At 38.7% G+C, this 27,474-nt stretch overlaps 1 protein-coding gene across 4 annotated transcripts in view; it reads left to right on the top strand.

Annotated features, from left to right (window-relative positions):
• Positions 1–27,474, top strand: part of DENND5B (DENN domain containing 5B) — a 212,454-nt gene that overhangs the window by 70,341 nt on the left and 114,639 nt on the right. For 3 of the 4 annotated variants that reach the window (XM_061125230.1, XM_061125228.1, XM_061125231.1), the window contains exons 2-3: positions 24,259–24,324; positions 27,199–27,308. In XM_061125230.1, coding sequence (XP_060981213.1) covers positions 24,259–24,324; positions 27,199–27,308 — 176 coding nt within the window. The remainder of the gene's footprint in view (positions 1–24,258; positions 24,325–27,198; positions 27,309–27,474) is intronic. The other variant, XM_061125229.1, reaches the window with a different exon arrangement.

Below are 27,474 nucleotides of genomic sequence, written 5' to 3'. Positions count from 1 at the left end.
GCCCCCAATCCCTCCCAGCATCAGGGTCTTTTCCAATGAGTCAACTCATCCCATGAGGTGGCCAAAGTACTGGAGTTTCAGCTTCAGCATCAGTCCTTCCAATGAACATCCAGGACTGATCTCCTTTAGGATGGACTGGTTGGATCTCCTCGCAGTCCAAGGGACTCTCATGAGTCTTCTCCAACACCATAGTTCAAGAGCATACATCTACACAAAAACCCTTACACATGAATGTTTCTAGCAGTTTTATTCTTAATTGCTCAAATTTGGAAGTATTCAAGATGTCCTTAAGTAGGTAAATGGATAAAGAAGCTGTGGTATGTTCATACAATGGAGTATTATTCAGTGCAAAATTGAAAGCCTCTACAAAGCCTTGCAAAGATGTGGAGGAAACCTAAACGCATATTACTAAATGAAAGAAGCCAGCCTGAGAAGATTTCAGTTGTGTGACTTTCTTGAAAAGACTAAACAATAGAGATGGTAAAAAGATCCTTATCAGGGATTAGGGAGGAGACGGGAATGAATAGGCAGAGCACAGAAGACTTTAAATGCAGTGGACTGTTCTGCACCATCCTACAACAGTGGATACAAGGCATTGCAAATTTATAAAGACCCCTAGAATGTACATAACCAAGAGTGAACTCTATCGTAAACTATGGACTTTGGGTGATACTGATGTGTGAATCATCTCTTGTTCAGGGTTACCTTTTATTTAAACACATACACACACACGCACACACACACACAAATTAGTCAAATGGTTGTTTGAGGAGGCCTTACAAATAGCTGAGAAAAGAAGAGAAGCAAAAGGCAAAGGAGAAAAGAAAAGATATACCTATCTGAATGCAGAGTTCCAAAAAATAGCAAGGAGAGATAAGAAAGCCTTCCTCAGTGATCAGTGCAAAGAAATAGAGGAAAACATAAGGTGTCCATAGGTTCGTGGATTTATCTCTGGGCTTTCTATTCTGTTCCATTGATCTATATTTCTGTCTTTGTGCCAGTACCATACTGTCTTGATGACTGTGGCTTTGTAGTAGAGTCTGAAGTCAGGCAGGTTGATTCCTCCAGTTCCATTCTTCTTTCTCAAGATTACTTTGGCTATTCGAGGTTTTTTTGTATTTCCATACAAATTGTGAAATTCTTTGGTCTAGTTCTGTGAAAAATACCGTTGGTAGCTTGATAGGGATTGCATTGAATCTATAGACTGCTTTGGGTAGAATAGCCATTTTGACAATATTAATTCTTCCAATCCATGAACACGGTATGTTTCTCCATCTGTTTGTGTCCTCTTTGATTTCTTTCATCAGTGTTTTATAGTTTTCTATGTATAGGTCCTTTGTTTCTTTAGGTAGATATACTCCTAAGTAGCCAAAGAACTAAACAGACAGTTCTCCAAAGAAGACATACAGATGGCTAACAAACACATGAAAAGATGCTCAACATCACTCATTATTAGAGAAATGCAAATCAAAACCACAATGAGGTACCATTACACGCCAGCCAGGATGGCTGCTATCCAAAAGTCTACAAGCAATAAATGCTGGAGAGGGTGTGGAGAAAAGGGAACCCTCTTACACTGTTGGTGGGAATGCAAACTAGTACAGCCGCTATGGAAAACAGTGTGGAGATTTCTTAAAAAACTGGACATAGAACTGCCATATGACCCAGCAATCCCACTTCTAGGCATACACACTGAGGAACCCAGATCTGAAAGAGACACGTGCACCCCAATGTTCATCGCAGCACTGTTTATAATAGCCAGGACATGGAAGCAACCTAGATGCCCATCAGCAGATGAATGGATAAGGAAGCTGTGGTACATATACACCATGGAATATTACTCAGCCGTTAAAAAGAATTCATTTGAACCAGTCCTAATGAGATGGATGAAGCTGGAGCCCATTATACAGAGTGAAGTAAGCCAGAAAGATAAAGAACATTACAGCATACTGACACATGTATATGGAATTTAGAAAGGTGATAACGATAACCCTATATGCAGAACAGAAAAAGAGACACAGAAATACAGAACAGACTTTTGAACTTTGTGGGAGAATGTGAGGGTGGGATATTTCAAAAGAACAGCATGTATACTATCTATGGTGAAGCAGATCACCGGCCCAGGTGGGATGCACGAGACAGGTGCTCCGGCCTCGTGCACTGGGAGGACCCAGAGGAATCGGGTGGAGAGGGAGGTGGGAGGGGGGATCGGGATTGGGAATACATGTAAATCCATGGTTGATTCATATCAATGTATGACAAAACCCACTGGAAAAAAATAATAATAATAATAATAAAAAAAATAAAATAAAATAAAATAAAATAAAAAAAAGAAAGAAATAGAGGAAAACAATAGAATGGGAAAGACTGGAGATCGCTTCATAAGGAATGCTGAACTGGATGAAGCACAAGCTGCAATCAGGATTGCCGGGGGAAATATCAATAACGTCAGATATGTGGATGACACCACCCTTATGGTAGAAAACGAAGAACTAAAGAACCTCTTGATGAAAGTGAAAGAGGGGAGTGAAAAAGCTGGCTTAAAACTCAACATTCAGAAAACTAAGATCATGCCATCACTTCATGGCAAATAGATGGGGAAACAGTGGTAATAGTGAGAGACTTTATCTTTGGGGGCTCCAAAATCACTGCAGATGGTGACTGCAGCCATGAAATTAAAAGATGCTTGTTCCTCGGAAGAAAAGCTATGACCAACCTAGACAGCATATTAAAAAGCAGAGACATTACTTTGCCAACAAAGGTCCATCTAGTCAAAGCTATGGTTTTTCCAGTAGTCATGTATGGATGTGAGAGTTGGACTGTGAAGAAAGCTGAGCACCGAAGAATTGATGCTTTTGAACTGTGGTGTTGGAGAAGACTCTTGAAGAGTCCCTTGGACTGCAAGGAGATCCAACCAGTCCATCCTAAAGGAGATCAGTCCTGAATATCCCTTGGAAGGACTGATGCTGACGCTGAAACTCCAATACATTGGCCACCTGCTTTGAAGAACTGACTCTTCAGAAAAGACCCTGGGAGAGCTAGCTTTGTACGTCAAGAATGCTTTTTAGACATGCTTGCTATTGTGTTCTCTTTTCCTAGCATTTGGAGGAGGATTTTGAAACTAACCTTTATAATATTTATAATTTTTATGGTATAACTTCATTCATCATTGCATTTTCCTTTCTGGAAAGCACAGAAAAACTTAGTTTGCTGAAGGTCACATATGGCTTGCTCATTGTATATATATTTATGTTCCAGAAACAGAAAGCTAATATTCATTCCCCACATTGTGGGAATGTTGAACTCTCTTCATTTCAGAAAATACTTTGTATGCTAGATGAATTCTACTTATATTCATTCTATTTTTTCAACCTTTTTCAAGAGAATAGAGTCAATCCCAGGTCTTGGCTTGGATGATTCTTGGTCTGTCCAATATTATAGCTACTAGAAATGTATCTTATGCTGCTGAGGAACTAAATTTTAAATTTTATTTAGTTTTCATTAAAATATAGAAAAAAATAAAATGTAGATAATCCATGTGTTAATCATGGCTACTTTATTGAGCAGTGCAGCTCTAGATTACCGATTAGAAGAAAGGACCATGTTAAACTCTAGTAGGGGGAGGCAGTCAGCACAATTTAGACTGTGGGAAACTCTGTCAGGATCTTCAACAGAGAATCTCCAAGCGGGGAAAAAGATGTGGAGGGAAAATCCTAAGATTAAAAGAGACTTAAAGGGCATATCAGCAAATCACAATGTATGGACTTTGAGTCCTGACACAAACTGTTAAAAATATTTATTACATTTATGAAATAATTGAATAACAGCTAGATTTTTGGTATTAGGGAATTATTGTATTTTTTTAAGCATCATGATACATTGTAATTTTCTAACAAAAGGAGGAGGGTGAGTCATTATCTTTTAGAAAGATGTTGAAGTATTTACTTCCTGCCCTTTGAAGCTAGGCTTATATTTACCACATTTTCCATCAATGACCTGTTTTCTTTTAGCATTGATTTAAAAAAAAAAGAAAAACTTCTTATATGGAGAATTTTGAACACATGCAGGTGGATAGAGTAGTACAGTGAATCCCCATATACCCATTATCCAGATTTAAGAATTATCAATTTATGACCAACATTGTTTCCTCTTCACATCCCCATATTGTGTTTTATAAGCAAATCCTAGACGTTTTATGATTTTATTTGAAATATCTCAGCATATATCTCTGAAAAGTAAGGCTGTAAACAGATAAGGTAGGGAGTTTCTGAGAAAGAGAGCCAGCATTGCTTTCTTGACGTAAGAGAAGCCATTTTTGGCCTGAGCCATTTTGTGATCTAAGCCTGTCCTAGTGCTTGTCCTTGAATAGGTCTCAGAAATTATCTTGAAGGGACAAAAATAATGCACAAACAAACTGTAACCGAGCAAAAGAAGTAACTTTGCTGTTGTTGGAAAGATATCAGTTGTAAACGTTGCTAGTTCTGTTAAAGTGGTATAAATTAGTCTGAAGTGTTCAACCACTAGATCAACTGAAACTCAAAGGATAAATATATTGAGCTTTTCTGACCTTCCTGACTTCAATCAGGAAGCTTGGACTCTAGACCTATCAACTGCCCAAGCCTTTTCATGAATATGCATGCATCTTTAGCTTAAAACTTCCCAATTTTGCTGTTCAGGAGACACTGCATTGGGAAAGATCCTTGGTGTTCTCCTTGTGTGTATGTGTGCTAAGTCCCTTCAGCCGTGTCCAACTCTTTGCGAACCCATGGACTGTAGCCCACCAGGCTCCTCCATCCATGTTATTCTCCAGGCAAGACTACTGGAATGGGTTGCTGTTAGCTTCCTCAGGGGATCTTCCGACCCATGGATTGATCGTCCCAACCACGGATTGAACTGTCTCTTAGCCTCTTGCATTGGCAGACAGGTTCTTTACCACTAGTGCCACTTGCTGTAAATAGTGGGTCCTTTTCCCAATCTTGGCTTGACACCACTGAGAGGCAGACCCAGTTTTCAGATAACATGGCCTCTTTGGTTTTCCATTTCTTCAGTACAATTACCAAACCTAAAATTTTTAAATAATATTATTTTTAAAATACCATTATTTTATATTCAAATTCCCACTTGCTTCAAAAATTTATAGTTTACATCTAAATGACCAAACATGACAATTCTGTAAATAAACCAAGTTACATGATCCATTTTATGTTAACAAAGTGGCAATGTAAAACAAATGTTGCATGAAGTTACTAATTATGTAAAGGATTGTGTAGAGCTTTGTGACAGTTATGAATTAAGCCAACAATAATGTAAGGTAGCATTGCATTTGTCAAGTTGATAAGTCTCGTTGTAAAGATACTTGAAATGTAATGGGAAAGCTTTTTTAGAAATTTTTCTTTTAAATTTATTATTTAGTACTGGGTCTTTGTTGCTGTGCACAGGCTTTCTCCAGTTGCAACAAGCAGGAGATACTCTCTAGCTGTGGCACATGGGCTTCTTGTCGCAGTGGCTTCTGTTGTTTTAGATCATGGGCTCTGGGGCCTGCGGGCTTCAGTAGTTGTAGTACATGGGTTTAGTTGCCTCAGAGCGTGTGGAGTCTTCCCAAAGCAGGGATCGAACCCATGTCCACCGCACAGGCAGGTGGATTCCTATCCACTGGACCACCAGGGAAGTCTGGGAAAGCTTTTTAGAAAATAAATAAGATATTAGAGTGGAAACTACTCGAAGGCCTCTATAAAACTCTTTGGTTTGGACAACTTGAATCATAGAGTTCATGAGAAGTTAAATAATGATTGTACAGTATAGACAAAATGGGATAAGATGAATAAGTTTTAATAGTAATTTACCTTGAGTGTTGCTGAAAGAGCGTAGTGAAGAGATTGCTAGGGAATAGAAATTTTTTTTCTTTAAAATGCCCTCCTATATAATAATGTGAAAGAAAGTGAAGTCGCTCAGTCGTGTCCGACTTTTGCGACCCCATGGACTGTAGCCTACCAGGCTTCTCCGTCCATGGGATTTTCCAGGCAAGAATACTGGAGTGGGTTGCCATTTCCTTCTCCAGGAGATCTTCCTGACCTAGGGATTGAACCCAGGTCTCCTGCATTGTAGGCAGACGCTTTACTGTCTGAGCTACCAGGGAAGTCCCCTATATAATAATAAAAAATACATTTTTCAGTATTTGAAAGATTTAACACCATCCAAAATAAAAAATTCTGAAAAATACAGGAATTCCACAGAAATACGGATATACTCATTTTGAATTTACTCATTTCTTGTCTTGAATATGCTCAATTTTTGTCTCCATCTGGCATGGATGAGATTCATAAAATCTTTTCACATGTGGGCAGCATAGGGTATTATTTGCATTAAGAGTTTCACCTGTTTTGCACCTACATTTGTACAAAACTACTTGTAAATTTATATAAAATCAGTTATTAAGTCTATAAAAATATGCTTGGCATCTTTTCTCTGAGGATCTCAACAAAGATGTTAAAAATTGTATCTCCCATTGATCCTCCAGGTTAAGAATTGAGGAATATGTAGAGATAGGTTATTAGAGTAGAGGAGAATGGTGCAATCATAATATGAGGCAACTGCTGAAAATATTATAAAGAACAAATCCTGTATAAGATATTGTTGTGAAGAAGTTTAAATTTTACTTATAAATTAGCTTTGCCAACCATCTCCTATTTCTGAATATTTAAGTGGAAGATAAAAACAAGTTAACTTCTAAAGGGCTTAGATGCAATGGTATCCCAGTACAAATGAGTGCCCAGTCTTGATTTCTAATATGATTCCCCAGTTAATGGATTAAGAGAGATCCTTGAAGAAAGGACTAACTCTTGAACTAGAGGAAGAAACAAAGATGAGCCTCGAGCATCTCATAGAGTTGGAAATTAAGGAAATGCTAAAACCAAAATAAATAAAACACATAAATAGGAGTATGTCAAAAGGCCACAAGAGCCAAATGAAAGAGTTCCCATTGGCCATGTGAACAGCAAAATAGAAGTCCCGTTGGTTATGACCCCAAATATAAAATATCATAAGTTTTCACTGATATAAATAAACAATCCAATATATTAATAAATAGAAGAGGAGAGACACATCTCCCTTGCAGAAGAATTCCAAATAATTTATGTAGATACTCTGCCTTCAAGGACATGGAGCACAACTCTCTTCTCCAGTGTGGGCTGGTTACAGTGATTTCCTTCTGAAGATTATAGTTGGAGAGGAAGAAAATAGAGGACCTTTACAATGGATAAATGTTGTTTCAGGTAATCAAAGTGATCATCAACAGTTATGAGTCATGTTGATATGTATTCCTAATATGATGTGATGAAAATGGTACTTTACCTTCATGGTCTTCTTTCCCAAACCCATAACCTCAGTTTCATCATTAGAGAAACATCAGGCAAATCCCGTTTGAGAGACTTTCTACAAAATACCTGACAACTACTCTTCAAAACTGTCAATTGATATCTAAAACAAGGAAAGAATGAGAAATTGTCACAGCCAAGAAGAGCTTAGAGAGACATGATGCAATGTGGTATCCTGTATGGGATTCTGGAGCAAAGAAAGGACCTTAGATAAAAAATCTGAAAACCTAAATAATGTGTGAAAGCATTTAGTCACTCAGTTGTGTCTGACTGTTTGCAGTCCCATGGACTATAACCCACCAGGCTCCTCTGTCCATGGAATTTTCCAGGCAAGAATACTGGAGTGGGTAGCCATTCCCTTCTCCAGAGGATCTTCCTGACCTAGGGATTAAACCAAGGCCTCCTGCATTGCAGGTGGATTCTTTACTGTCTGAGTCACCAGGGAAGCCCTGAAAAATGAATAGATTGGGTAATAATAATGTGTCAGTATTGCTTCATTAATTATAACAGAATGCTTACTGATAGGGGAAACTGGTTGGAGGGTATATTGGAACTCTATACTTGTCTTCCCAGTTCTGTAAATCTAAAACTATTCCAAAAACTAAAGTTTACTTTGGGGGAAAAAAAAAAAAGTTAGCCATGAAGTCCTGGGTTCAAAGCAAAGAATAATAAAGTTCTGGTTGTGTGATACCACCATGGGCATATGATATGATAATAATATCCTTATGTCTTATGTTTGACATAAGGTAGGTATCAAATTTTAATGTATAAGTTGGTACAAATTGGAAAAGAAAATGTTCTAAAGAAAATGGACTAATTTTGTTCCTTTACTTATATTACTTTTCAGTTTATATAGTCAGAGTTTGGAAGTGAGTCATTTTCACAGCTATCAGTTCTTTAAATAAGTTTTCCAAATTGTGGAGTATATGGTTCAGATCCAAGTACAATTTTCATTTTCATTTATCCATTTATGCAGCAAACATTAATGAACATATGTACCAGGCACAGTATTAAGTAGATGCTGAGGATGTAAGAATGAATAATATGTTGTATAGATTAAAGTCTAAAGGAGGAGATAGAATTGAACAGTTTTAATACAGTATGTTAAGTGGATAGCAATATGCAGAGCAATTATGAGAACAGAGTTCCAAAACCTAAACAGTTCTATTTCTTTAAAAAAAAAAAATCATTATATTTACGTATTATGTGTCAACCAAGAAGAAAAATGCAGTGTCCTGAACCTTAATATCAAGGAAAGTTTTTATTTTAACACGTCAACTAATACATATTTAGTACAATGTCTGTACAATTGTGATTTACTTAAAAATTAAGCTCATGGAATTTAAAAGATGTTGGACCATAAAACTTATCTGTTCTAATTAAGGTTTTGTGTTGAAAAAACTCCTTACTCTTTCTGTGCTTAAAGACTTTGTGAGACCTGGAGCAAAGGAACTGCTGGGCCACACTGTGCCCAGACTTCTGGCCCACAGAAACTGACGAGAAGTGTGGGTGTTGTTTCAAGTTGCCAAGTTTGTGGTAATTGATTAAGGGGGTAATAGAAAATCAAGATGGAAGAAGCCATTCCAGACACAAGACCACAGTGCTTAAAGGGAACTGCCAGTCATTGAACTTAAGTGCAGGTGTGTAGGGAGCGGGGAGATTCAGAACCTGGAGCCAAACATGTAGGCTGGGGCTGGATCACAGTGGTCCTCAGGTGCCACCTGAGGAATCTGGGCTCTGGGTGACAGGGGTCTGAACTCAGGAGATTGGTGTCTTTGATTTTCCTGAGAGACAAGATTAATTCACTTATCTTCACTTGAGTCTCTGCCCAGACATCATCATCTTAATGAAGCCACCTGACCTCCCCATTTAATATTGCAGCTGGTGCTCTATGCTGCCCTTCTTACTCTGCTCTCTTACCTTTCCATTGCACTTGTTGTCTTTCAACATACTGTATAATTTAAATTTATTATTTTTGTTTATCTCCTCCTAGAATATAAACTCCATGAGGACAAGGATTTTTTTTTGCCTTTTTGTTCACTGTTTGTTCCAGTTATTTATTGTTCCATAACAAACCAGATAGAGAACTCTCTGCTTAAATGATGGTCATTTACTTGACTCACGGGTCTGCGATTTGGGCAGCCCGTGGTGATGCCACCTTGTCTGTGCTCCATGCTGCATCAGCTGAGTGGCCTGGTAGGGCGAGAGCACACACTTGCAGGTGGCTCACTTCCAGGACTGGCAAGCTGTTGCTCACTGTTGGCTGGGCCCTCAGTTTCTCTCCTTCCCACAGCATGTGACTGTGTTGTAAGGGCATGTGTCCCAAGAGCATACAGTGGAAATGCCTGGCATTTTTTATGACTTAGCCTTAGAAGCCATAACCTCATTTCTCTGGTATGCTTATGTTTGAGGCAGTTTTAAGGTCCTTCCAGCTTTAAGAGCAGGGAACATGGACTCACCTCCTGATGGAGTCTCAGAAGAGCATGTGGATAGGAGATATTGTTGTGACCATCTTTGGAAAATATAGTCTGTGTGCTGTTGTATCTCCAAAGCTAGAACAGTGCCTTGGCTGGTAGAGCTCTATAAATGTTTGTTGAGTAAATGAGTAAGTGAGAGAAAGAGAGAGAGGAGGAGGAGGAATTAGAAGGGAATTGTGTACAGTGTGTGGCAGGGAGACTAGAATTTTGGAAACCGTAAGTATTCTGAGCCCGGCTTGAGATTCAGAATTAACAAAGTGGCAGTGAAAGTAGAAAGGAAAGGCTGATTGGGAGGGATAGTAAGGAAACATAAATTATAAATTTTAATGACTGTTTGAATATAGAAGGAAAGGGATGGGGTCCAGATGAGGGAAGGGGGAGAAATCTAGAATCTAAATCTAGAATGACTTGTAGTCAGTCAGCTATCCAAGCTATGTGCTAAGTACTAGAATAAAAGTAGTGAATGTGATACCTTTTTGATAGAATTATTCTTAGAGTTAAATTCATCCCTCTTCAGAGATGAATAGTAGATAGTAATATTTGAAAACAACATGGATTATGGCACTGTTAACAGCAGAAAACCTTTAGGGGAGGGAGTTTAGCTTTGAAAATGAAGTTAAGGCTGATGGTACTGAGACAGATGAGTGAAGATTCTTGGTGAGAAGAATTGTGAATTGAAACTCAGGGCTAGAGATCATCTTGAGGGTTTTCTTCTGTGTTTTTATGGTAGAGAGAGGAAGGAAGAGATTGTTTTTTCTGTGGAGAAGAGGAAAATTCTACTCCTCCCTCCCATTTTTATCCTTCTTGGTAGGTTTTGTTTCATGTTAATTTTGAAAACTTCAGAAAGTGATTGAAAGGACTTTTTTCCCCCGCCAAAGTTGATTTTCTTCTTTCGTAATATACTACATAGTAGCTTTAGGAATCACAGTCCCTTGTAGAAATGAAAAGTCTTAGGTATCATATAGGTCACATTCCCTCTGACCCCCACCCCCACCCCACCCCTAGTGTATGTGGACCATTGGGTCTGTGCTCAACCTCAATGCCATTTTAAAACATAGAGTTTAGTTAGTTCGTTTTAAAGCCTGAGTGTTCTAGTTTACACTCAGCATATTAGCGGAGGCCTGGAAGGCCTTTGGTGAATGCACACCGATGCAGGGAGAGTCAGAGGTGGTCACGTCAGTGAAACATTCTGGCTGCCAGCAGCTTCAGGTAATTGTTGGAATGATAGTTCTTCTCTTTGATTCTTGTAGGAATATTCTCTTTCCCAGTGAATCCTGTTACTGATACTTATTTTGCCTGATTTTGCTGATGTTAGAACAATTTCATATACCATGGGGCAGTAGCGTTAGTAAAACAAATGTATCCTTCCCTGAGAACATTGTTGATTTCTTATGCAGGAATTTTTTTGTTTTTGAAAAGTGTAGGGGGAAGGTAAAGGGGTATTCCTGTGAGAGTTAATTGCTATTCCTGTGTAAACTAACTGTGTGTATAGGTAAGCATAGTACTGAATGGAAATGGAGGGAAAAGTCTGCTTGAGCTCTGTGCAGACAGTGCTTCTTGGAGTCATGCCGTAGAACACCTTCAGTTTGAATGAATCAACTCTAGCTCTGTAGTATTACTTGTCAGCTATAAATATTTTAACAGTGGGTGACTTTCTTTTGTTCCTAAAGGCAAAGGGTGGCTCTCTTATAGGCTCTTTAGCAGAGAATAAGTTCTTTAGCAGTAGAGGAAGATTCGTTTTATTTTGTATGATAAAAAGCAGCATGAATAGTAACATTGACATGCTTTTTTTTGGAAAAATGATTCTCACAGCAGAGAGATATCTAATAATACTACATGCTAATAATGTGTTGTTATAGTAATAAAATAATCTGTATTTTATGTATGAGGATATTTTTGTTCAAAGAAATTCTGATTTGCCCTAGGCTACTAGAACTAGAATCTTGTTTTCTTGGGTATAATTATTATTTGAAAATCACTTCTATATAAAAATAATAGAAATAATTTACTAAACACTAGTGAACACATGACACTTGCTTGATTATTAACCTAAAAATTATGATACTTTCCTCTTAGAGAGTTTCATGATATCACTTATACTATTTCAATGGCTTTTTAAAGTTTTTTTTTTCTTTTTTCTTTCTTTTTTCATCATTTTATTGCAAAAGGGATATTATGACAAGCATGGGTTACGATCAGAATGATTTGTTATTTCATCTTTAGCAGAGGACCATAGAACCTGGTTTCATTGTTAAGATTTTTTACAAGTAAATAGTATACTGTTATATTCTACGCTTGGTGGTAGGAGGCACAGTGCCTCATAATAATTTATCTGGTCTTTGTCCCAAGTTCCTGGAGCAAAACTTCCAGAACCCTGAGTATTTCCTGGTAACAGGAGTGTTATCCTAATGAAGCAACTACTGATGGGCTCCTAGATAACTTCAGGTAGGACTTGGTCACAGAACCAACCTAGCAGAGGGGAGGAGGTTGGAGATTGAGTTTCAGTAACATGGCTATGATTTAACAAGTCGTGCTTATGTAATGGTGCGCTAATAAAAACTTCAGACACTAGAGCTTAGTGGGGCTTCCTGGTTAATGAACACATTGTTGGGAGTAGGAGTGTGACACACCCTGATTCCACAAGGAGAGAGCATGAAAGTTCTTCTCTGATCTCAATCTGTGTATATCTTCATTTGTCTAGCCCTTCTGATTTGTATGCCTTAAAATGAAACTATAATCATAAGTGTAGTGCTTTCATGATTTCTGTGAGTTGCTGTTCAGTCGCTAAGTTGTATCTGACCCTTTGTGACCCCATGAACTGCAGCACGCCAGGCTCCTCCATCCTTCACTGTCTTCTGGAGTTTGCTCAAATTCATCTCCACTGAGTCAGTGATACTGTCTAAGTATCTGATCCTCTGCCACCCTCTTCTCCTTTTGCCTTTGATTAAAGGCATCAGGATCTTTTCCAGTGAGTTGGCTCTTTGCATCAGGTGGCCAAAGTATTGGAGCTTCAGCTTCAGCATAAGTCCTTCCAATGAATATTCAGGGTTGATTTCCTTTAGGATTGACTGGTTTGATCTCCTTGCTGTCCAAGGAACTCTTTAAGAGTCTTCTCTAGTATCACACTTTGAAAGCATCAGTTCTTTGATGCTCAGCCTTCTTTATAGTCCAGCTCTCACATTTGTACATGACTGCTGGATAAACCATAGCATTGACTGTATAGACCTTTGTTGGCAAAGTGATGTCTCCGCTTTTTAATATGCTGCCTAGATTTGTCATAGCTTTCCTTCCAAGGAGCAAGCATCTTTTAATTTCGTGGTTGGAGTTACCATCTGCAGTGATTTTGGTTATTAATTGCCTAACCTGAGGGATTTGGGGGAACTTCAAGATGTATATCCAGTCTGTGAACAGTGCAGGTGGCCTGGGGAACCTCTGAAATCAGGGCAGTCTTATTGGGAACGGTGCCCTTGGAGGGTTAATACCTGGCACTAACTCCAAGATTAAATTGGGATACCTCTGGTTGAGTTTAAAGCAAAATATCTGTATTGTGTACTCTTTTGATTCCCAGTGAATAAACTTCAGTATTATGAGTCTCTTAGAAATTAAAAACTTACTGGATTGCTGTTGATGTACTTTATTAAGCTTTTAATCGAGATAAACTTTTAGGATTACCAGAATTCAGGTTTCTTTATCGATGAACATTCTTCAGTAGGGCCTATGAATTTTCAGAGACAGCTCTACCTTCTTTTGCTTGATATTCTTTGTGACCAGCAGCCTGTACCTGCAAAATTGCAAATTGATTTAGAGTTTTTAGATTTAGAATGACTAATAAGCCCATCATGAATTAATACCTCTTGTCTTGATTAGTAGCTTAGTGATTGGTATATGAAAGATAAAGAGCATTCACAGAAAATGGGTTAATTCTATCCTGTATTTGAAGGACTATACTCATCATGTATTTGAACACAGTACCAGGCAATGTAGAACATTACTAAGGAAGCGATGGTGGAATATAGTCAGGGATTGATGTTAGAGTCAGAAGGTCAAGACTAATGCAAGTTAAAACTCGGGCTAATCCAGAAACATAAAAATAGCTAACTACTGTAATAACAACCACAGACTGTCAGTGGCTCAAAACAATAGAAACTTACTTCTCATTCGTTGTTTAGTCTAATGTAGGCCAAGGTGGAGAGAGGCTCTAATTTGCAGAGACATTCAATGACCCAGGTTTCTTCCATGTGTGACCATCCATCTTTACAGCCCCATTTCCATTTGCATTTAGCTGGTGAGTCACAGAAGAAAGACAGATTGTGTGCCTCAGGCTGGAAGTGATACACATCACTTCTGCTCACATTTCATTGGCACAAGCTAGTCTTTTGGCCCCCACCCAGATGCAAGGATGTTGGGAAGGAGAGGAGAATAGGGATGTTGGTGAGCACCTGCTGTCTGTCATAAATTCAGGATCAGTGATAGCTATTCCCTGATGCTAAGATAATTGGCATGGCTTATCCAGTGAGAATGATTTGGGATTGTTTCAAGGAGTGCCAGAGGGAGAAAAGATGCAATCCCTTATGGATTTAGTGTCCTGTATAAATGTTATCAAACTCAGGTTTGGCTGCTCAATGCTTGAAAGCCAGTACAGGTGCTGGTAGGAATGGAAGTGTTGCTGCATTCAGGAGACCAGCAACTTTGGACACAAGCAGGCTTGTGTCCAAAAACCAGCTCCAGGGATTTTGCTTTATCATGAAATTTTTTAAAGGAGAATTACTCAGGGAAGGGTTCAGAGTCTTTGTTGTCTTTCATTATGTGCAGACGTTCTTCTGATTGATTAGTGGTGAGGTAACAGGACAGTGTTCCAGGACTCTGGAGCTCAGCCTGAAGTTACCATTCTCTATCTAGGTAGGGGCTTTAGTTCTTGCAGAGGAACTCAAAGGTGTTTTGTTATGTATGTTCCTTGTGGAGGAACCAGACACAGCGTAGGCACAGGGGAAATGTTGCTTGAATGTGTTAACATTCTCCTGTCTTTAAGAAAACAAAATCTGAAACCCTTCCTTCAACCCCACATTCTCCTCCAGTATTATCACTCATCATCTTTCCAACAGAACTCCTCAGTTCAATTCAGTTCAGTCGCTCAGTCGTGTCCGACTCTTTGCGACCCCATGAACCACAACATACCAGGCCTCCCTGTCCCTTCACCAACTCGGAGTCCACCCAGACCCATGTCCATTGTGTCGGTGATGCCATCCAACAATCTCATCCTCTGTCGTCCCCTTCTCCTCCTGCCCTCAATCTTTCCCGGCATCAGGGTCTTTTCAAATGAGTCAGCTCTCCACATCAGGTGGCCAGAGTATTGGAGTTTCAGCTTCAACATCAGTCCCTTCAATGAACACCGAGACTAATCTCCTTTAGGATGGACTGGTTGGATCTCCTTGTAGTCCAAGGGACTCTCAAGAGTCTTCTCCAACAGCACAGTTCAAAAGCATCAATTCTTCAGCGTTCAGCTTTCTTTATAGTCCAACTCTCACATCCATACATGACTACTGGAAAAACAATAACCTTGACTAGACAGACCTTTGTTGGCAAAGTAATATCTCTGCTTTTTAATATGCTGTCTAGGTTGGTCATAACTTTCCTTCCAAGGAGCAAGCGTCTTTTAATTTCATAGCTGCAGTCACCATCTGCAGTGGTTTTGGAGCCCAGAAAAATAAAATCTGACACTGTTACCACTGTTTCCCCATCTGTTTGCCATGAAGTGATGGGACCGGATGCCTTGATCTTAGTTTTCTGAATGTTGAGCTTTAAGCCAACTTTTTCACTCTCCTCTTTCACTTTGATCAAGAGGCTCTTTAGTTCTTCTTCACTTTCTGCCATAAGGGTGGTATCATTTGCATATCTGAGGTTACTGATATTTCCCCTGGCAATCTTGATTCCAGCTTGTGCTTCATCCAGCTCAGCGTTTCTCATGATGTACTCTGCATATAAGTTAAATAAGCAGGGTGACAATATACAACCTTGACATACTCCTTTTCCTATTTGGAGAAGCGTTAATTATACTCTCTTCCTTGACTTCCTCTCTCTTGCAGTCTTTCTTGGAACCACACCAGGCAGGTTTTCACCTCCACACCCCGCAGAAATCTCTTTGTCCAGGTCACAGTGACTTCCTTGTTGTTGACAACCTTCTTTAACTTGGCTTCCATGATACTTCTGGTTTTCTCTTATTTTACTGACTGCTTTTTCTCTTTTACCTTTCTGCCAGTTCTTCTTCCTCTTCCCAGCCTGTTAATGTTGCTTGAGTGCCCTAGGGCTCTGACCTCAGACTCTGTCTCCATTTGCAGTCATTTCCTAGGTGATCTTATCCAGCACTGTGATGTTAAATATGGTCTCTTTTATGTAGACCCCTGAGTTTCTAAACTTTTCCCTTGAATTTAAATTCATATATCTAAATGCTTATTCAGAAATGTCTCTTGGTTATCTAGTAGGCTTCTCAGACTTACCATATCCAAAACTGAATTCTTTTTTTTTTTTTTTTCTTTTCTTTTTTTTTTTTTGGTGGGTTTTGTCATACATTGATATGAATCAGCCATAGATTTACACGTATTCCCCCTCCCGATCCCCCCTCCCACCTCCCTCTCCACCCGATTCCTCTGGGTCTTCCCAGTGCACCAGGCCCGAGCACTTGTCTCATGCATCCCACCTGGGCTGGTGATCTGTTCACCATAGATAGTATACATGCTGTTCTTTTGAAATATCCCACCCTCACATTCTCCCACAGAGTTCAAAAGTCTGTTCTGTACTTCTGTGTCTCTTTTTCTGTTTTGCATATAGGGTTATCGTTACCATCTTTCTAAATTCCATATATATGTGTTAGTATGCTGTAATGTTCTTTATCTTTCTGGCTTACTTCACTCTGTATAATGGGCTCCAGTTTCATCCATCTCATTAGGACTGATTCAAATGAATTCTTTTTAACGGCTGAGTAATAATTCCATGGTGTATATGTACCACAGCTTCCTTATCCATTCATCTGCTGATGGGCATCTAGGTTGCTTCCATGTCCTGGCTATTATAAACAGTGCTGCGATGAACATTGGGGTGCACGTGTCTCTTTCAGATCTGGGTTCCTCAGTGTGTATGCCCAGAAGTGGGATTGCTGGGTCATATGGCAGTTCTATTTCCAGTTTTTTAAGAAATCTCCACACTGTTTTCCATAGCGGTTGTACTAGTTTGCATTCCCACCAACAGTGTAAGAGGGTTCCCTTTTCTCCACACCCTCTCCAGCATTTATTGCTTGTAGACTTTTGGATAGCAGCCATCCTGACTGGCGTGTAATGGTACCTCATTGTGGTTTTGATTTGCATTTCTCTAATAATGAGTGATGTTGAGCATCTTTTCATGTGTTTGTTAGCCATCTGTATGTCTTCTTTGGAGAAATGTCTGTTTATTTCTTTGGCCCGTTTTTTGATTGGGTCATTTATTTTTCTGGAATTGAGCTGCAGGAGTTGCTTGTATATTTTTGAGATTAATCCTTTGTCTGTTTCTTCATTTGCTATTATTTTCTCCCAATCTGAGGGCTGTCTTTTCACCTTACTTATAGTTTCCTTTGTAGTGCAAAAGCTTTTAAGTTTCATTAGGTCCCATTTGTTTAGTTTTGCTTTTGTTTCCAATATTCTGGGAGGTGGGTCATAGAGGATCTTGCTGTGATTTATGTCGGAGAGTGTTTTGCCTATGTTCTCCTCCAGGAGTTTTATAGTTTCTGGTCTTACATTTAGATCTTTAATCCATTTTGAGTTTATTTTTGTGTATGGTGTTAGAAAGTGTTCTAGTTTCATTCTTTTACAAGTGGTTGACCAGCAAAACTGAATTCTTCATTCCAGCTCCCTGACTGCTATCCTCCCCCCAGCAAAACCTCGTCTTCCTTCTTTCAGTAAGTAGCTACACTGTTAATCCAGGTGCTTAGACCAAAATTCATGGTATCACAATATCCTTCTTGACTACTTCTTTCTCTCAGATCTAATTCATCAGCAGATCATCTATTTTATGCCTTCAGGATATATTTAAAATCTTATGATTTCTCACCACCCTAGCACTTAACTGTCTCTCTAATCTGTACTGCCATCATCTCTTACCTGGACTGTTGCTGAAGGTCCTAACTGATCACTTTTCTTCTACTCTTGCCCACTATAATCTGTTCTCTCAGCTGCCAGGGTGATCTTTTTAAAACAAACTCGCTTCTCTGTGGAAGACACTGCAGTTATTTCCCACAATGCATGCTAAGTTGCTTCAGTCATGTCCAACTCTGACCCTATGGCTATATAGCCTATCAGATTCTCTGTCTGTGGGATTCTTCAGGCAAGAATACCAGAGTAGGTTGCCATTTCCTTCTCCAAGGACTTCCCGGGATACTTAATATAAAATCAGAAATCCTCACCATTGCTTACAATCCTCACCTGTTTTATCTGACTATTGGGTATCTCTGACTTCATCTTCTACCACCTCACTAGATGCATCTATGTCCTGGTCTTACTGCAGCTCAGCTGGGACAAGCTCACTTGTACCGCTGGGATTGTCCACTTGCTATTTCCCTTGCTAGAAATACTCTTTCCTGAGATGACCTCGTACATAGAATTAAGAGCACAGGCTCTGAAGTCAGACTGCTTAGGTTTGAATTTCCTTGTTATCTGACCTGAGCAAGTTATTTAACCTTTTTGTGCCCCAGTTTCTACATCAGTAAAATGAGAATGATAATAGGATCTACTTCATATAGTAATTATGATGATAAAATGGGTTGATATATGTAGAGCACTTAGAATAACACCTGCCTCTAGTAAGCTCCGAGTGTTAATTGTGTGATGGTTACTACTTCATAAGGTCTCTACTTATACATCACCTGTTCAGAGGTGTTTAGTTGTGGGATCATCAGAATGAATATTGAATATATGCAGCCTCCTGGGGGACCTGCTTTGAAGAGGACAGCTTACTTTGGTGTAGAGACAGCACATGTGTAGCAAATGTCTTTCTATGAATGTCACAGAAGTGCCCCCTTATTTTATTTATCACCCTGATGGTGCCCTCTCCTCCTCACCCACGCCTGCTTTGCTTTCCCTATGAAAGTGAAAGTGAAGTTGCTCAGTCATGTCAGACTCTTTGCGACCCCATGGACTGTGGCCCACCAGGTTCCTCCATCCATGGGATTTTCCAGGCAAGAATACTGGAGTGGGTTGCCATTTCCTTCTCCAGCTGATCTTCCCAACCCAGGGATTGAACCCGGGTCTCCCGCATTGTAGGCAGACGCTTTACTGTCTGAGCCACCACGGAAGTCCCACTGCTGCCCTAGTGTTCCCCTTCCCAGCTCCTGCTTATGCCAATTCAGGTTGGGTCTTCGGAGACAAACATTTGGAGACCTGTCGGGGGAGACATGGGAAGGAGGAGTTGTCACCATCACATCATTCCTTTTTCTTTGCCTCAGCATAGGTTTCATCATAGGTAGCATCCATAGTGTCTCCATTTCCTTCTGTCACCTTTGTTATCATACTGAGGAAGATTTACTGATTGTGAGTATTCTGTCCACATGTTTGTGTGTTTTAACTTTCCTTTAGAGAGAAAAGGAATAAAATGAAAAAAGACAGGGCAGAAGAGATTACCTCTTTCAACTTCCCTTCTGTTTTCATTGTTCCGATCAACAAATTTTCTTTAAAACATCTAGACTTCAGTGATATCCTTCAGGCACATAGGGAAGTATTGGGAGCCTTGGCCTTGTTTTGTAGAGAACTACACTGCTCAGAAATAGGCTGTGGTGGAAATGGATAATGAGGGAGGGAATTCATTGGGGCCCTAGGAGTGAGAAGGTTCAGAGAGGAAATGAGTGAAGAAATATATAACAGGGACACTCAGCCTGAGAAATAGCTCTGAGATTCACAGATCTCTCTCTGCTTACAATGTCATGCACAGACTAGAGAAATCCTCACCGGTAGCTTGGAGCAGGGGCAGTGTCCCTACTCCCTTTTGCCAGTTGAAAGGAAACGTAGAGATTCCAGAAGATCAGATCTTATGCTCCCAACCACAGGGGAAAGAGGTATGTTATTGATATTCTCACGTCATCTGTAAAGTGAAAGGAGGCTCAGACTCTTTGTAATATGCCATATTTCAGAAACTCTGAGAGTTTAAGAAATGTTTAGAGCTCAATCCTTCTGGACCTGCCTGTATACATTTTTGTATGTTAAGTGAAATATTAGTCACATTTCTTTTGTAGTTATACATTATCTTTTTAAATATATATGCTATAAAGTAGACTGAAATCCAAATTTGGTCTAATGGTGATTCTCATTATAGCTTTGCATGAAGTAGATGCACTCATTTCACTGGAAGTTCTCTCAATTATTTAGACCATTGTTAATTGGATTTTGTTGATCTGGAGGTAGTGATAAAATAATTGAACCTCAAATCTGTTAACATTAATTTTGCTTATGTACCATTTTCTGTATAACTGGTCAGAATAAAATGATCTGAAATAACTTTCGTATTTTTTTATTTTGGGCCAATGAAACCAGAAACAACGGCTATATGAAATAATTGGGACTATTGGTAAATATAATGGCATCGATACTCTGAACACAGCCAAGAATTTCTACCTTTATCAGGGCAGATTTAGGGTTTAGATGAGAGCTGGGCAGAATTGTCAGACCGTTGAATGGATTAGTTTCCCTGCTTTGTGTCTCATTTTTATAAGAAGGATATTCAGTATCGGTAGTAAAGTTCATGCTCGCTTTTCCAAACGGGGAGATTTTTGTGCTGCTTGGAGTAGTCCAATACTATTCTACTCTGCTACTCAGTTCAGTTCCGTTCAGTCGCTCAGTCGTGTCCGACTCTTTGCAACCCCATGAATCGCAGCACGCCAGGCCTCCCTGTCCATCACCAACTCCCGGAGTTTACTCAAACTCCTGTCCATCGAGTCGGTGATGCCATCCAGCCATCTCATCCTCTGTCGTCCCCTTCTCCTCCTGCCCCCAATCCCTCCCAGCATCAGGGTCTTTTCCAATGAGTCAGCTCTTCCCATCAGGTGGCCAAAGTATTGGAGCTTCAGCTTCAACATCAGTCCTTCCAATGAACACCCAGGATTGATCTCCTTTAGGATGGACTAGTTGGATCTCCTTGCAGTCCAAGGGACTCTCATGAGTCTTCTCCAACACCACAGTTCAGAAGCATCAATTTTTCGGCGCTCAGCTTTCTTCACAGTCCAACTCTCACATCCATACATGACCACAGGAAAAACCATAGCCTTGACTAGATGGACCTTTGTTGGCAAAGTAATATCTCTGCTTTTTAATATGCTGTCTAGGTTGATCATAACTTTCCTTCCAAGGAGTAAGCGTCTCTCAATTTCATGGCTGCAGTCACCATCTGCAGTGGTTTTGGAGCCCAGAAAAATAAAGTCTGACACTGTTTCCACTGTTTCCCCATCTATTTCCCATGAAGTGATGGGACCGGATGCCATGATCTTAGTTTTCTGAATGTTGAGCTTTAAGCCAACTTTTTCACTCTCCTCTTTCACTTTCATCAAGAGGCTTTTTAGTTCCTCTTCACTTTCTGCCATGAGGACAGTGTCATCTGCATATCTGAGGTTGTTGATATTTCCCCCAGCAATCTTGATTCCAGCTTGTGCTTCCTCCAGCCCAGCATTTCTCGTGATGTATTCTGCATATAAGTTAAATAAGCAGGGTGACAATATACAGCCTTTACGTACTCCTTTTCCTATTTGGAACCAGTCTGTTGTTCCATGTCCAGTTCTAACTGTTGCTTCCTGACCTGCATACAGGTTTCTCAAGAGGCAGGTCAGGTGGTCAGGTTTTAGCATCTCTCTCAGAATTTTCCACAGTTTGTTGTGATCCATACAGTCAAAGACTTTGGCATAGTCAATAAAGCAGAAATAGATGTTTTTCTGGAACTCTCTTGCTGTTTCAATGATCCAGCAGATGTTGGCAATTTGATCTCTGGTTCCTCTGCCTTTTCTAAAACCAGCTTGAACATCTGGAAGTTCACAGTTCACGTATTGCTGAAGCCTGGCTTGGAGAATTTTGAGCATTACTTTACTAGTGTGTAAGATGAGTGCAATTGTGTGGTATTTTTAGCATTCTTTGGCATTGCCTTTCTTTGGGATTGGAATGAAAACTGACTTTTTCCAGTCCTGTGGCCACTGCTTGTAGTTGTTAATCTTTTGACCCAGAAAGAGGAAAATGCCATAGTGTATATTTAGTGAGTGAGATCTGCTTCTCCAGTTCTTGCATGTTGGTCCCAGTTATAATAATATTGCCTCCCTGGAATCCCAGAGAAGTGAAGGAGTGCACTGACTTGTGTCCCCACTGGTACACCTTCAGCCGAGGGCTTTGCATGCTGGGTATATGCGTAGGGGCTCTTCAGAGGTCTACTTTGGGTCATCTATCCCTGATAGTAGATGGATGTCAATTCACAGTTCTGACTATCCCTAAAGATCCAAATAACTTCCGTCGTGATTTCAGAGTACCTTCAGCCATTTATGAGCTTCCCTTGTGGCTCAGCTGGTAAAGAATCCACCTGCAATGCGGGAGACCTGGGTTTGATCCCTGGGTTGGGAAGATCCCCTGGAGAAGGGAAAGGCTACCCACTCGAGTATTCTGGCCTGGAGAATTCCATGGACTATATAGTCCGTGAAGTTGTGAAGAGTTGGACACGACTGAGCAATGGACTTTCACTTTTGCTTTCAGCCATTTTTAATGAATCAGCTCCTTTATTCCTTCAGTTCAGAAGCTCCACAGGCACCTTTCCCAGTCCTGTTTTTGTTTTATTTCGTGGAGGGAAGGCATAGAAAGTTTCTGCAAACCTTGTCTGGAATCTGGAACTGTCACAATATCTGTGGGTAAATAGCCCCCCAAAGTAGCAGCTTAGCCTCTTGGGATCATTCCAGCCTTTGAGATGTGGATGGGAAGATTTGGACCCATGATTATCATTATTTGGCTCTTTAAAGGAAAGACTCTGACATCTTTTTAAAGATGTCTAAAAACTGTAGACATCTGGGTAACCCATAAAATACGGAAGCTTGAACACTCTCCAAAGCTTCCAAGTCACAGAGCTCTATTGTACATTCCCCCCTTCATCCACAGGTGTGAATATTTTAGTAGCCTGTGTCCTCATTGTAGTAAAACTTTTCCCCAAGAGTTGATAGTTCTTAGATAAAGTACCTAAGAGGATATAGTTGACTAATGGAATCTCTACTGAGCAAACTTCAGCTCGTGTTTGCATGGTAATTTACAAAGATATAATAATTAAAAGATTGGATGCAATATATGTTTTTGTCCTTACATTAAATCATTTTAAAATTTTTTTAATTTTTTAAAATTTAAACTTTATAATTTTTAAAAATTTTAAAGACTTGTTTTTAAAATTTTTTAAAGCAGACTTGATTTTTAGAAACAGTTTTAGATTTACAGAAAAATTGAGAAGATAATGCAGAGTTCCCACACACCCCCCTCCATCCATGCACATAGTTTTCCGTATCATTTACATCCTAGGGTGGTGCCATACCTGTGTTGCAATTAATGAATCAATATTATTGTTAACTAAAATCTATACTTTATTCAGATTCCCTGGTGTTTACTTAATATCCTTTCTCTGTTGGAGGAGCCCATCCAATATACCACATTACACCTGTCTTCTCTCCTTAGGCTCCTCTCAGCTGTGATAGTTTCTGAGACCTTACTTGTTTTTGATGACCTTGACAGTTTTGACAAGTATTCATCCAGGTGTATTATAGGTTGCTCCTCTTGGAATTTGTCTTACTTTTTTCTACTGGTTAGACAGGGGTTGTAGGATCATATGGACTATGTTTAGCCTTGTAAAAACTGCCAAACTGTCTTTCCTAAGGGGTTATACCTTTTTGCATTACTGCCAGCAGTTTATGAGAGTTCTGTCTCTTTGCATACTTGTCAGATTTTGGTATAGTCAGTTTCTTCAACTTCAGCCAATCTGATAGGTTTACAGAAATTGGGATGCAATTTCCATAGTTCATCATTTAGTCTTACTATCATATTTTATTGTATCTGGCTGTAGAAACATTAGCTTTCTCCTGATACTTCTTTTTAAATTAGCATTAAAGAAAAGAACATGTACCTTTTCCCATACGAATAACTGTTACAGATGTTTAAATGTCATTTCACTTATTACATTAAAATGCAATTACTTATTCTCTTTGCTTTATCACTAATAGCCTATAAGCTACATACTGTTGGTGTTGTGTTCTGTTGATGTTAATGCCTCATGTTTAATTGCTTTTGTTTAATTTTTTAAATTCTTATTTTCCATTCTTCAAAGTCATTATTGCTTTTTTGTTTGTGTTTCTTTGTTCATAAAAACTTTTTTGTTTCTATTACATTATGTAGTTTTATACCAATGGCTAGAAGCAGATCGTCATGGCAAGAGCCAAGATGCTGCAAATACGACTTCAGGTAAAAATAAAAAGTTGAGGTATTAGAAGTTATTATTTTAATTCACCACAAGCCCATCATAATTGTTTCATTATTCAGTTTTGCTTAGGCAAAAAAAAGTGTTATTTTGTATTTCTGTTCTCTTATTTACATCTTAATTTTTGTAAAGATCTCATTTGCTTCAAGCCTTGAAGAAATTAATTCATTAGTCTTTAAGCTCTCTTGGCAGATATGTTCTATTTTCTTAGGAGGAAAGGCTCAATTGTAGTTTAAGTTTAGTAGGAGGTTATTTGACAATATTACTTGAAATTAAGTCTACTTGTAGTTGTTGCGGGAATATTAATAATTGCACAAACTTATATTCCTTGTTTATTTCAGGATAGTGTTTGAAAGGTGGATTTTAGGTTAATTACAGCATCCTTATGTAATTTCCATTTCCTGGGAATCAGATTCTTAGACTGGTTCATTTTTCCTGCTAAGTCCTAACAGTAAATTCCAAGTTAGAGGTTTATGGGTTCAAAATGCAAAAGTTAGGTTGTTCCTCTGTCTCACATCTCCAAAAGTCATCTCCACGATTCTTTTCTTTGACTGATATTAGTAGGAATACCTGCATTTACTCACTTCTAAATCCCTGACAGTGTTATCAGAATTTCCAGTCAGCTTTTCTTCAAAATAATATTTGCCAAGACAGCTGTATGTATAGCAATGATCTTCCCCGCTTTTAGAGCAGTCTGATAAGTGGTGCTGGTGCTGGTGCTGGTGGTGCTGGTGGCGGCGGCGGCTGTGGCGGTGGCGGCTCTGTTTTTCTTTTGTTAGATTTGTGTTTCTGTTTCCTGGGGTTTTGTTTTTGTGAAATTCTTTTTCTCTCGAGGTGGTTTTCTTTCTCTCTCTTCTGGTTGATTCATTGTTCCTCGAGGGTGTGGTGTTCCTTAGTTAACAGGACAATTATATTGAAAATAGCAGTGTCATGACTTTTTCTGACTTATTTCCTGTCACATTAATAACTTGATATATGAATGAAGATAAAGTTACTATTTTAACCAAACTCAGGCAGGAATTCATTAAAAGGTAAGTGTTGCAAGGATTTATATCCTCATTATATGCTGTTTCCTCTGCCCCTGCAGTATTTCATCTTTTATTTACATTTGTGAATGATAAAATAAGCATTTTTGGTATTTGAGGGCAGGTAAAGGAGAGGGTTTCTTGATGGCTAGGTATTATCTAAGGTGAGATTATCCTTTTGCTATGTCACTGGCACAGTCAGCAGCATAAACCTTAGAACCACGAGAGAATTTTAGTTTTGCTTTTTCTCTGACTTAAACTAAAGTGAAATGTAACCTTTTTTAATGAAGAAGTAAATAAAAATTCTTAGTGTCTGCCTAAGAATTTAGTGCCACCTTAAAGATACCAATTACTCTTTCTGAAATCAATCATGAACCCTGACTCATTTCTTTGGACATAGTAACTCTTGAATGGTTTCACATTTTCCACGGACTTTTCCCATGTTCACATACCCTAGAAGCATGGTGCAGCAATTGATAAACTTTCACTGGGGACACCTTTGACAGTTTCTCTTTCTAGAAGTGAAAGCTCTTTACTCTGTCACTTAGAAGATGAAAATATGAGGTAGAAAGAGAGATGGAGTGCTTGCCTAAATAACTAAAAGAAATCCAAAGGAAAAAGATTGTTAGCCAAGGGCCTAAATTAGAAGTAATAGGTTAGTTGTTGCAGCAGATCTGTTTAAATTATGTGCCTTTATTCAAAAACACTCCTGTGTGTTTTATATTGCATTCTCCAACAAAATTTTAAAGTGTGACTTTTCCCTCCATCTGAGATCTGTTAAGTTTCACACTGAAAGGTGTTTTAGTATACATCATTTAGATTTTTACCAGAGATGGAAACTGAATCTAACTAGGTGTCCACATGTGACTCATGAATTGCTTTATGATATTTTTGCTTGTACAAATACTTGTAAATAGCATTTATCTTTGGATATATCAGCTTGTGTTTTGTAATTAGAACCTAAAAAGTAGAAAAAACACAGGAGACAGATGGTATTGCTCCCAAGGTCTTTCTAATTCCTTAATCTCAACTTTTTGACACAGAATTTAAAATCCATCCATATTAAAATATTTTATGAAACTAAGGCATTTGGAGGTAGCAGGTCTCATGGAAGTTAATTTGGTTAAAGACTTTAAAGAACTGAGCTGACAGCTTTTCTGAATTTTGTTATATGTAATGATCAAGGCGTAGCCTTTTACCTTTTTAGGATTTTAACATGTGATGAATTTGGCTTAGAATAGCTTCTTTTTAGAGGTTAGTGTTCTTTAATGTGTCCTGTCTACTAAACCAGATAGCTCAGTAATGATGTTTCTGATTCTATTAATTCTTGTAAAAGCATGGAGAAGCAATGACATTTATCAGAGGATTTTGTGGAAACTCAAGCAAACTTACCTCCTTTGGGCACTGTACCGTTAAGTTTATCTATATAAAAATTTCAGAATCTTAATTACAATTAGTTTATTTTGAGATGTTTCTTTAGTGAGTTAAATGTTTCCAAATAGGATTTTTTTTTTTTTTTTTTTTTGCCATCATGTGTTGAAATGAGGACAGTAATTAGGTCACAGCAAGGATTATTTTAGCATATCTTGATTTTTAGTATCAGCTGTCTAGCCAGGATTTTAAAATTTGTATTCTAAAGTTTTAAATGCACATCTCTTATTAAAAGTTCCTTTTTAGTTGTCCATGGAAAAATTTACAAGCCAGACTATTAGAGGTAGAAATTGAATCAGATTTCAACATTATCACTCAGCGTATCTACAAAATAAAAATAAAATTATGACATGCTTTTGAAAAAATTCTAGATATTAACTAATTATTAATTATCTGTTGTAGGTGAAAATTTTGACCAGAGTCCTTTGAGAAGAACATTCAAATCCAAAGTTCTGGCTCACTATCCTCAGAATATAGAATGGAATCCTTTTGATCAAGATGCAGTAAACATGGTATGTGGGTTTTTTCTCCTCTTAAGCCTTCTTTTTATTTTATTAATATGACAGTTGTCACTATATTTTGAATTTATATGTTATTTCATTTAATTTAGCCCTTTAAATAAAAAAAATTTTTTTTAATGGTATTATCCTCATTTTATAGATGTGGAAAATGAAGCTC

Source organism: Dama dama, chromosome 22 (genome assembly GCF_033118175.1).
Source record: "Dama dama isolate Ldn47 chromosome 22, ASM3311817v1, whole genome shotgun sequence".
NCBI lineage: Eukaryota > Metazoa > Chordata > Mammalia > Artiodactyla > Cervidae > Dama > Dama dama.
This window is presented reverse-complemented; position numbering and strand designations above follow the sequence as displayed.